The sequence below is a fragment of the Leptidea sinapis genome, chromosome 30 (genome assembly GCF_905404315.1).
Source record: "Leptidea sinapis chromosome 30, ilLepSina1.1, whole genome shotgun sequence".
Classification (NCBI taxonomy): Eukaryota; Metazoa; Arthropoda; class Insecta; order Lepidoptera; family Pieridae; genus Leptidea; species Leptidea sinapis.
In genome coordinates this window covers 8,886,495-8,899,487 of record NC_066294.1, presented here as the reverse complement: position 1 = coordinate 8,899,487, position 12,993 = coordinate 8,886,495, and the positions used below count along the sequence as shown (strand labels likewise).

The following is a 12,993-nucleotide window of genomic DNA, read 5'->3' as shown; positions in this document are numbered from 1 at the left end:
TAAAATATGATGCAAAGTAGTTACGTTTGTTTGGCACTGAAATCCTCGCGCTTTGTAGAAACTGCTTGCAGTGGACATTCATAAGCAGTCTCAGCAAATCGAATGTCATCTCTGCAACGCACGTAATTATGTAAAACGCAAGCACTCTTGACTACTATTTTACTTACTTACTATTTAGATTACGTCACAAAATTCAAAATTAACGTCAAGTGGCCTGTGTAAAATTCTCCACTTGTTGGCGAGTATTCCAAATGTGCAATCAACCATACGTCGTGCTCGAGTATGCCGATACTTATATATCTTCTATATAACAGTCAGTGCCTTTCGTGAATAGTCGTAATAATTTTTTTGACAATCCAAATGCTTCATCTGCCACTAAACAAAATGGCATGGGTTTACATTATCATCATTTGGCAAAGTATTGTCATCTGGTATGTTTAATTGATTTTGCTGTAAGCGTTTCCCCATGTTTGAATTTTGAAATATGCTGGCATCTCTGGCTGCTCCTTTTGCACCTATGTCAATGTACACAAATTTATAATCTGCATCAACTCAGGCCATGAGAACGATAAAGTAATATTTTTTGTAATTGAAGCATTCTGAGCCACTCCCGGCTGGCTGGATCAGTCGAATGTGTTTTTCGTCCATAGCCCCAATAACATTTGGAAAATCTGTTCTTCCATAAAATTGACTTGCAATGTTGCGCCAATCCACTCTTCTGTGGCATATAAAGAGGATGCACAAGTATCCGCGTACACGTCGATTTTACTACTTCTCTAACTAGTAACACCCAGTAGATAATCATATGACAGACAGTAAAAGCTTGCACCAGTCGCAAGATATCTGAAAAAAAAACCGCGAAATTCAGGCAGCTTTAGAAATTGGCATGAGTCAAATACAAATAATCTTGCATGAACAATTAGGTGTACAAAAGTTGTTTTCCCGATGGATACCGCATTTGCTCTGTGAAGAGCAAAAAGCGGCTCGCGTTAACTTTTGTTGCAAATAACACAAATTAATGTATCATTCATGACTTGTTTTTTAAAACAAACTTACTTTTATTTACAATGTCACATAAACAAATTGTAAACATATAATCTACGTATCATACACCATTCATACTACGTATTGAATTTCTTCTTGTCTTCATATATTCGAAATATTTTATATTGTTAATTAATAATGAATATAAAAATAATATTACTTGAAGATAGTATATAATACTATTTTAGCTGTTGTAAATAAGTACTGAGTGCTAAACAATACATGCGCAGTAGAAATAGCAACTGCGAGGTGAGGGACCGCGGTAGACTTAACTCGCCATCTCACTCTCACTCATCCATATGCATACTGCCTCACGCACTCCTACAACTACCCTACATGCTTGTCTGGCAAGGGGTTGGAACTATCAAAAGTGTCTGGCTAATGAGGAAACATCATCTACTTATTACCCAAGTATTATATATAAAAATCAGCTTTCATACTATGACGTAAGAAAATTATAATTTCATGAACTTTAAGGGTGTCTGGCAAGGGGTTGGAACTATTAAAAGTCTCTGGCTTATGAGAAAATATCATCTACTTATTACCCAAGTGTTATATATAAAAATCAGCTTTTATACTATGACGTAAGAAAATTATAATTTCAAGAACGTTAAGGGTGTCTGGCAAGGGGTTGGAACTATCAAAAGTGTCTGGCTAATGAGGAAACATCATCTACTTATTACCTAAATATTATATATAAAAATCAGCTTTTATACTATGACGTAAGTAAAATTATAATTTCGTGAACATTAAGGGTGTCTGGCAAGGGGTTGCCACGATGGTAAGTGTCTGGCAATGAATAACGTGATTTTTAATTATATGCTGAAGGTAATACTTTGAAAAATCGCACTTTATTCTTTGATGTATTTAGACCGGTATTTTACACACCTTTAGTACCGTTTACCTGCCAAAGCTACTGCAACCCAAACTCCATAATGGACCATCGTTCTTACCTGTGTTGGAAGCATGCGCTGACAAACTTTCAGCTTTTATAAAATGACGTAGGTCTGGGGTCCACGGGCTCTTGCTCTGAACCAGTAGTTTACAAATTAATAAAATTGATTCAATATCAATAATATTTTTATATTTTGTTGAGATTTTCCGATTAAGTACGAACTAAACTGTTGCACAAGGTATTTTCTTTGATTAACGCGAATGTTACATTTAAAAAAAAATCACTTGATTAAAACGCGTTTATATTGTACCTTTGTTTTTACATTAGATTTTTGCGTAAAAGGTTTAAAAACAAAAACGTTGACGTTCGTTTGTATAACCAAAACCCAAACACTTGAAGAGCAATAAATTATAATATTGTTACTCGAGCCGTTGCGTCATGCGGTAACCTTGAAGTCGCTAGGCAGTAGGCACACCGCGTTCGCGCGGTTTGAAACGGCTTGCCATTATGGGAGTTAGGGAAACTACGGTTGAAATGAGTGACAATAGGAATTGTCTTAGTTGTCATGAAGTACTTAGTCATTTCATAATTCAAAAGTAGTGTAGTCACTTCTCACTAACACTAACTCAAAAAACATAATTTTAGGGTAGTTTGGTATTATTTCGCTGGACGAAGGTTTCTTTAAGAAGATGTAATTCATTAACAGAGATCGAAAGTAACAATACATTTCGAAAGATCTAATGCAGCCCTAATTATCTATGCTAATTAGAAGTTCCTGTTATAAGTAATTAAAAATTACTCCGCTAGGTGAAGGTTGACTTAAAAAAAAACGACGGAACAAATTATGGTTTATGTGTATAATATCGATGGAACAAATCTATACCGCTACGTATAGACATACGCAAAAATTATTAGCCTTAATAATAGTAAATTAGTCGAATGTGAAGATTAGGAACAAGTACGGTCGGGGCCTTGCAACATGACTAAATTGACTCTAACTTTGATTACATCTTTCGATTTCCTAAGTAGATTTTCGGCAGACTGAATAATGTTAAAAATGTTAAAGGCTCGAGAAATAGTATTCTGTGGTAGGTCCATAATATATACATACGTAGTAGGTACCTACATAATAAATATATTCTTTGGTTTTGGTACCTACCTGCTTGTTTCTTGTAACTTGTTACTGTTAGTACTTGTTTATTTGTTCTGATTCGATTTGGTCCTATGATACAAAATTTATACAGTAGTTCACTGGTCATAAAGCAGCAGTTAATTAGTTAAAAATGGCTTTCTTTGCTTGTAAATGTTTGAACATTGTATTGCAAAGCGATAAAATTGACGAAATTACTGATATCGAACGTTTGGAACTCTCAGCTTCCGAACAAAGAGATATTTTTTTCTGTGAGGTATGTTCTATTTGTAATCATAATATATTATTGTCAGCCTTGACTCGAGTCAGCTATGTTATATTTTTGCATGATTCGGTTTACTTGTTAGCTAAATCTATACAATATAAGTATATGTTTATAAATACTGTAATTAACCTTGACTGGTTGATATTTATGTTACATTGATTATGTATGTGTACTATGAAATTTATTAATCTCTCTCCTGTTTCAATCATATCCTAGTTATTGTATTTTGCAACTTGAAATAATCAACGTATTTTGTATTACCTGCAGATTTTCGGTATTAAATTAATTATGTGCATTTTTAGAAATTGATATCATGTCCTCTAAATCTTCTAAAATGTATTGTGGTTCAGCCTGCTCTTGTTGGAAAACGGACTATTGGCCAGTGGATTTTAGAAACATGCTTATCTTGTGGCCAATCAGTTGATGCGAAACTACATGACAAGGAACAAGTGCTTATAAATAAATCATTACAGGTATAATCCTTCAATAACAAATTACATGTCTTAGTATAGAGTACATAATAAATATTTTTCATTTTCAAATTAAAATATAGTTTAAATATTCTAATTATTGTATTGTTGTAAATAGTATTGTTAATAAAACACGATTTTAATTAAATTATAATTATTATCAAAATATTTCACATAGTTTATATCTTTTCAGACTACACAGGAGAACATCAATAATTTGAAAAAATCAAGTAATTACTCACCTGTCTTCAACTTACTACTTCCTGATGTGACAAATGATGTGGAAATGAAAGAAAATATTAATGATGTTAATAACCAAATAATCTATGAACCAAACTCTCTACCATCAATGGCCATTATTGGTTTGAGGAAACAGCTCAATCAGACATTGCAGAAACAGATAGAGATGATAGAGGAAAGTGTAAGGCAATTCAAAGATCAAAAATATGCAGAATATGATGCATTCAGAGAAAGAGCACAAAAGGACCATAAAATTTTAGCTAGGTAATTTTTTTTAAATTTCAATTTATTAAAAATAAGGTGAATATACTAAAATTGCCATTATATTGTTAATAATATATTAAAACAAAGTAGCAATAGATCAGCATGTGCTACTTAGCTTACCCAAACAGAGCTCAGTATTTCCATGTAAACTAATGATGTGAGCATGCCTTGGGTTCCTGTCAAGGAGTGTGTCTGTAGGTTTCCTAACCACCGCACCAGAGGAATCACAAGAGTGTTGCCGGCCTTTAAGAAGGTGTACCTTGTGTTTTTGAAGGTACCCTTGTCATATCATCCCTATGTAAATATGTATGTTCCCCTACACACTGTAAGAACTGCAAATACTCATATAGAATAGGAATGTTAATTGTACAGCAATGCCGGCTAGATTATGGGTACCACAATGGTGCCTATTTCTGCTGTGAAACTGTAATAAAATAAAATAATTAATTAAAATATTGTGTTTCGGTCTGCAGGGTGCCAAAGCTAGTGAAATTACTGGGCAAATGAGACTTTAACATGATGATGATAGACATAAGTGTCTCAAGGTGATGAGCACAATCATACTGCCACTCAGAATTTTTGAGGTTATTCAAGAATCCTGAGTGGCACTGCATTGTTATGGGCAGTCTCTTCCCTTATTTTCATAAAAAAAAAGATTCACAAAGGCTTTTCAGCAACAAATTTCAAATAACAAATACTTGTTCTATTATTATCCTAGTTCATTAATATAAAGAAATGCTGTACCTACCTAGTATGCCTATGAGTTGTGACTAACATAAAGTGTACATAAACAAACATGTACTTATTGGTTTTAGTCTCCAATTATTAATAATATTAATTCTATTGTATAAAATCTAAAACAGACTATATTTTGCTAACCCAGCATTCTCATCATGCCCAGTAATGTAAACAAGTTAAATTTGTATTAGGTTGCAGTTATTTATGGGATATCTTGATCTGTTTGTTTTTACACAAATCCATGACTTAGTAATATTTGTAAGTGTAATATTTTGTGTGTCACATTGTTGCAAGTTGGTCACTTATAGATTCTATTTATTTACGTTTTGAAATCTTTTACATCTATATTTACTATTTTTGACTGCAACACTTATTACAATTTTACTTAACTAACTTTCATGTTCCAAATAATTGATGAATTTAGAAAACATGTTAGAGAAAAATTGAAATTGTGTAAGAACAAATTTAAGTGAAAAATAAGCCATTTAAAAGCAATACCACAATAGACCTTTTAATGCTATGTGGTAAAATGAATAGTACTTTATGTTTGTCCTAAAAAGACTATTTAAATATAGGTATATGCAAAAAAGTCAAATTCAGTTTTTTTTTTAATTTATATGCATGACTTAAAATTTAGGGGGACAAGAGAAAGACAGAAGAGGAGGTTGTATGGTTGGTAGCCTGGATGGTTTCAATTTTGATCATCAATCAATGACATAAATGAGAGTCTAAAATTGGCAGTTTCAACAATATATGGTTCTCAGTTGCCATGATTGCTACCTTGAAAAAGCACTGTAAACTATATCTTTGCTCCTGGTAGTTCCAAGAAGGCCCCAATTTTTTTAAACTTATTTTGGGGACCGACATAGTGTTGTATCAAATGTACAAAATATTTATAAAATACTATCACCACTCATAGATTTATTATGTTTATCTATTCTGTTTCAGTATTATAAGCAAAGCCAGAAGCAATATGGAGAGTGATATCTGGATGGACAGTACCACTAATGACAATGGCCCACCTTCACCACTTGTACCACCTCTTCAAAGACGTAGGCTCTCTTCACTAAAAGATGCAAAGAAGTACACTAACAACCTGGTAAAGGTATGTATCCTTTTGTGTAGGGTGTGTGATTGTTTTATGTATTGCAAAAGGTGCTTCTCTAAAGTTACATCCAATGGGCTTTTCCAAATGGACCATCAGCTTCTTCACCGGATAACATTCCTCATTCAATAAAACTTCTCGTAATAGCTCACTCAGTATTAGAATACTGTGTTTTGTTTTTTGTAATGACAATAACGGATCAGACAAGCACCCTGCCCATTACAATGCAGTGCCTTGCAGTGCAGGATTCTTAAGAAACCAAAAAATTCTGAGTGGCACTACAATTGCGCTCATCACCTTGAGTCATAAGATGTTAAGTCTCATTTGCCCAGTAATTTCAATCACTACATCGCCCTACAGACTGAAACACAAAAATGTTTCACATTACTGCTTTATGGCAGAGAAAGGCTCCATTGTGGCACCCATAAGCTAGCCGGCATCCTGCAACTAAGGTAACCAATAGAGAGTGCTGTATTAGTATTGATTAAAAAGAATATTTATTATCTGTTCTAGGCAAGTCAACAAATATCGCATGAAGAAGATTCGTTAGATGCGGAAGATATATTTGACTTAGAAGGAACCGACTCACGGAATATGGGTTCAGATTGTGATGACTATGAATGTGAATGTAAGTTTAGTTTTTCAAATAGGAATTAGTTATTTTTCCTGGTCTTTCCACCTGTACTTAGGGTGACCCTAGGTGTTGGCCCTCAACAAGTCCCGAGTATGTTTTTCTCACTCCATGATCATCTCCAATGCGTTCTATGTGGCCAAGCTAGTGGAGACAGGTGGCCTTAACTTCTTCAATAATGTTTGGCTCAGCCGCAAGGTCTTCTATCTCTGCATTCATGCGGAGTCTGTATCCCCCATTTTCAGATAGGGTGGATGGCCCAGGATCTTCCTCTCTGCTACAAGTACTGTCCAGCCTGAAAATGTACGCCTAAGGAAGATCCACCTAAAAAATACTATGCCTTCATAATATGATAATTTTTTGACTATCTATTAACTATTTAATGCGAATTAGTACTAAAGTTTAAAAATTTTTTTTTACATAACCCCGCGCAAACCACTTTGCGAGTGAAATTTCGTAAAATCCGTTCTGACATCTACTCGATAAAAGGAATATTCCTTCCAAAGTTCAAGTCTCTAGACCTAATGGTTCCAGAGATTTACAGTGGAAATATATAGGTGGAAATCTCATATAAGTATATATAGATTGAACATTTATTACTATTGACTATTGTTTTTTTCATTTTTAACGTTGCAATTTTTTCCCATCAATATATACATTCCATCAAACAATAATGTTACAGCGGAAGACAGTAATGACGAGGGCATCCAGATAACACGCGGCCGCGCCGTGACCTCAGAGATGGCACGCTCGCTGCCCATAGACATGCCGAAGTTCCCCCAGGAGCGGCGGGCTCGTGCTGATATTGATGATCATGTAAGTGATTATTTTAAGATGCTACTATAATATCTTCCTTGAGACAGTTTATTGCATCTATTATAACTCAAAATATCAATTTATGGGATCTAAAATCAAGTAAAGGCAAAACAATGATGAAATTTTTGTTCGAAAGCGAAAGAGTACATTAAATGTGTTAAGAGGCCATCCATTATGAATATTTAACCCCCCTCACCATGCTTGTGGCACGGGTGGTAACATTTGTGGAGCCCCTGTCCACTGCTGTGTGAGATACTAATTTTTAAATTAATAAGTATTATAATGAATATAGCCAAACATAGCTTTTAAAAAATAATAATAGATCGCACGGTTGTAATAAATATGGAAATAATAAAGATAGAGTTAGTAATATTTGTTCAAATTTTGCTTTACTGAACTTTACTTTAAACTTTCTAATTTATTATTTTACAAAGCTGTTTATCTCTCCAGTCTTTTGTCACAAATTGTAACTTTTGTTATGCCTTCTATAATGAAAAAGATACGCTCAGGTGTCTTTATTCCTTCATCACATTTTTAAAAGTATTAAGTTCATTTAGGTACATTGCCTTTTTTCGTTGGTATTCGTTCGAACATTTATAAATCAGTCATTGTCACTATATAAGTATCAACTACGTTTGTTTGTTGGTTTTCGCTGTGACAAATATCGAAGTACAGTAAAAGCTCTTTTTTCGCAGGGTATAAAATGTTCCGTAAATATGTCGCGAGCACAGAAACCGTGAATACGGAATGGTAATTTATATGGGATTATAGGGGATACGTTCCTAGGTGACAAAATAAAAAACAAACATATAAAAAACCATTTAATTGAAGCTTTTGACCATGCTTATTAATTATTATCTTCAGGCTTAGGCAACGGTTTAAAGAATATTGTAATTTTTTTCTTGCTTGACAGTTTTTAAAAGGTCTTTCGTTTCAAACTGATATTCAGCACTGGCATTAGCAATTTGCCTCTTTAAAATAAGACTTCGTTCCATAGACGGATCAATTTTCATAAAGAAATCACAAAGCTCATTGGCCATTTTTAAGCCTTCACTAAGATTTTTCAGAATTAGATGTCACATTTCCAGTGCTTTTTGAAGCGTCTTCTTCAATGGGCTGTGAATTTAACGTTGCCTCCAAGTCGATTTCAGTCAAATCTTCATCTTGCGATTCAAGCAACTCCTGAATGTCACTTGATTCTATCTGTTCGTACCCATCTCGTCCTATTCCATTTGCAACTTCGGCTATGTTGGAATTCTTTTTATTAATATGCATGTACTATGTACCGATTACATCCGCGAATAAAGAAATCTTTAGCCGCGAATATAGGACTTAGGTCACGATATTTTAATCCGCGAATAATGAAAACGCGAATGAAGGAAGCGTGAATAAGGAGCTTTTACTGTATAAATAATGTAATTTCTCACGCTATTAGGTAACTGCAAAGAACACATAATATGATAATATTATATTTATGTTTACAAAGAGTTACTTAAGTTTCCAAATGGAAGACAACAATTTTGGTCAGGCTTTATTTTTTGCTTGTAGGAGAGCAGAGGCTAAATTAATGGCATTTACTAGATTATTTGGACATAGTTAAGCAGAAAGGACTCAATCCATACAAAGACACTTTTGAGTTTACGACACATTAATAAACTGCCATGTGACTTGACTGAGACAAATTTAAAACAGAATTTAAAAAAATACTTTTTAAGATTTGACTGACCACCGATCAACTTATCGTGCTTAACTATTAATTGTATCAAGTAGTTTTACTTTTATTTGTAAAATTATAATGTATAGCTAAGTTTCTAACGATTGTGAACTATTTTTTCTTTTATTAGTTTAACTCTGTTGGTGTAATTTAGCAATTGTACAAACCTCAGTGGTTTTTATTGCTTTGAAACCGCAATGTAAAATTTGTTTTTTATTAATAAATATATAAAAAAAAATATAGGCATTTGAAGTTTCAGCTCTAAATAATCTTCCATATAAATATTTAAAAATAAAACAGTTTCTGTGTACATTTTAAAAATAGGGTTTTCACTACATGACAAATTCGACCTTCAGGGGTACGATGGTATACTTGACTCTATTATGACCAAAGTGTGGTTTGAGTCCTTTCTGTTTAACTATATCACTTGCACCCAAAGTGGTTTTCCCAAACAAAAGTAGAATTATTACATGCGAATTGAGGAGTCTGGGTGTTCTAATGTTAAGCAATGCTTGCGACGTTTTGGATATTTAAAAATGTTTAAACAATTTGTCATGATATTTTCTGGTTGTACTTGATCACATTGGCATGAAACACTTTTGGGCTGGTATTAATTTTCAAACATCAATTTATAATCTTCAGCCTAAATATTATTTCAAATTTTGACTTAGAATCCGGAGAAGAACTGTCTGTTTGTTAAAATGTGATTTCACTGTTTTCGTGCATCAATGTTTGCAGAAGTAAAATAAATATTTGTAAATATAAAAAAAAATTGATAACCATTCAAGTAGCCAATTATTTGAAGTTTCAATTCAGATAAGAGTTATTTAATTAAAAATAAAATTATGATAAAGAATAAAGTTGCTTCTTTAGTATTTTAAAGAAATGATTCATGACTGTAAAAATCATTGCTTGAGTTGAGAACAGTGCTATTAGAACTTTTTATAACAGCTGAGAATCAGATTTATATATTGATACTAACCATTTTCATTTTCCCCACCAAATTTTTAACGATAATGTTTCTTTACTCCAGGAACAAACACAAGATATAGCAGCCAGTATCAAGGCACTCGCTCGATCCGTCCATAGTGACGTATTCGATCTGCCCAGACCTCGCTTCTCCACACAGATCTAGCGAGCTTCGCCAAAATATTATCCCTACAAATGTCGTATTCATAGATCAACTTACGTGTGTTTTTGTGACGTAAATATGATTGCGATCGGTAACAGGGAGCTCAAATGTTATATGCTCAAATCCATAGGGTTTAGCGAACAGTACAAAATGATAAGACTAAGACTAATATGATCTCACAAATATTATAAATATACTCCAAAGCAATTAATGAATTACAACGTCTTTTTGGTCTGCATTGCCTCCAATAAAAAGGCTTGGCATTTGTCGATATTAACCGAATGCAGCTAGTTAGGAACTTTATCCCACTTCTGATGTGAGAAGACAGAAGTATATAACGTAAACAAAAGGTTTGGTAAGGACATAAACAAATATAATTTGGAAACAATATATATTAACAACCAACACTCATTAGAGTATTAAAATGTTGGAAAAGTTTTTCTCATAACGAGGTATCTAAATATCGATAAGTAATGGCCTTCACTAAAGTCGCAATTGTGTTTACGTCCTAGTATTTAGTGTATAAGGACAAGACCTACTCCTGACCCGAAGTCAATATTATAGTGTTGTGCATAGTGATACTCCGTGCTTCAGACGTTGTACAAGTTGGTGCTTTGAAGATGTGATCTGTGACCCTCACCCCCATACATATAATGCTCCTTAATAGCATTTAGTGATACGACAATAGCTCTAACGACTTGCACATAACTATGCCATGTAGATTACTGATTCGTTTAGTTAAGATTATGATGTTTTTATGTACATACAAAGTCTTTATGTAAAATTTTTATACTATGACTATTATAACTATATTAGGTCATGCTCCAATATAAATTTAGTATGTAAGCGAGAGGCTATTGAATGTTGTTATTATTTACATAAATAACCAAAAAGTCTTTATTAGAACTCGTTAAAGTGCAGATTGTCTGAATGAATACATACCGTACGGAGCCTAATTCATGTGGTAAGTTAGAACGGTATTGTCGATATCGCGCGCTCCCTCGCACTTTCCGCCGTAAGGGGCATAGAGGGACGCTAATAAACGTTGACCATTTGTTAAATTTTCTTCCATCACCAGCACCGTTGGTGTGGTTTTGTTTAGAGCTCAGGATGAATGTTTTATTTCATCTTCATGACTGGCGTGATTGTATGTTTGTTTCAACATCTAAGTCATATTTTATCTGTTAACGATTGTTGCGTTATTAATAAGTCGAGATTGTAAAAAAAAAATATAACTAGTCTGTAGGGTCACGATAAATCATTAAAAATCTAGATATTGTATATAAGATCCATTTTATTATTTGGTATTGGACGGTGTAGAACTCCCCGATATTTTTATATCTAATATTTTGAATGAAACCGCAGCTGGAACTGAGTAGAAATGGAGTGGGCTTCGGTGGCGTATAGTGTATGTAAGCGTATGGTTTTTAATTGTTTTACACAAGTATGTGATTTGATACTCGTGCACACTTAACGCCGGTGTCTTCCAACAGCACTGTTTTCAGGTTTTGTGTTATTATTGTGATGCCGACTTGAGTCTTGTTTTCTTATATATGTGTTGGTGTGACGATATTGAGAAGGATATTGAATGTATTGAATCTTAGTTATGTACCTATGTAATAAAAAAATACGAAATTAACCTCGTTTTTTATTGTAAAACATTTAGTCGGAAATAGATTAACTTGTAGCGACCGCCCGCAGGCTATTAAATAATAAGTTTAATTGTACAATGTTACTTTGTAAATGTTACTTTAATTGTAAAACATATTTTTGATGAAAAAAAATCCCGCTGAGTATGTTGCGCCCATTCTTCTCAGGCCTGAGGCATTCATTTTGGAATGGGTGCTAGTTTTTTTTGACTTTCAATAAGTGATTTCGCATCCTATTTTGAATAAAAATATTTGAATTTGTAAATTTTATGGAATAATATTATTACTAATTAACTAATGTTTACGACCATTTACTTGATTTATAATATAAAGGCAAAATATGCATTTAACACCCCACAAATTGTTCGTGCCCACGTGCCTGGTAAAAGCCTCTACGTATTGCGTATTGACAACTCATACTGCCTTTCAATTTGGTTTATGATGATTTATCTGTAGTTCCTATAAAATATACATAAGAATGTAATAGAACTGTAAGGGCTAATTCCTTGCGGGACCACTGTCACCTATAATACAAGACGTACTTTACTGCTATTTACTCTTCGACGACTACAAGTACTTGTAAAAGAATAAACGCTTGCAACGCCCCGTATATTGAATAACTTGTACAGCAATAGTTGGAACACTGACGGCAATAGGAAATAGTATCTCTTGTATAAAATAATCGCCATATATTTCAATAAAAATAACAGCAGTATAGTAGGGAAAACGTCCCGAAGGTTATATAAATCAAAATATTATATTTTGATTTACAAATAGTATTTTTTACAAGAGTTTCCGCAGTTAGATATACTGCAAAACACCTGATTTAAAAGTTTTTTCACCTACGGCGTTCTGATTAATACTAAATCACACCTTACCC

General features: G+C 33.5%; 1 protein-coding gene across 1 annotated transcript; it reads left to right on the top strand.

Annotated features, from left to right (window-relative positions):
- Positions 1-3,106: 3,106 nt before the first annotated feature.
- Positions 3,107-12,103, top strand: LOC126973710 (uncharacterized). Its single transcript, XM_050821038.1, has 7 exons — positions 3,107-3,345; positions 3,657-3,827; positions 4,018-4,328; positions 6,015-6,171; positions 6,685-6,799; positions 7,485-7,618; positions 10,366-12,103. Exons 1-7 carry the CDS (start codon positions 3,223-3,225, stop codon positions 10,465-10,467), a joined length of 1,113 nt encoding a protein of 370 aa, XP_050676995.1. The 5' UTR covers positions 3,107-3,222; the 3' UTR covers positions 10,468-12,103.
- Positions 12,104-12,993: the final 890 nt, after the last annotated feature.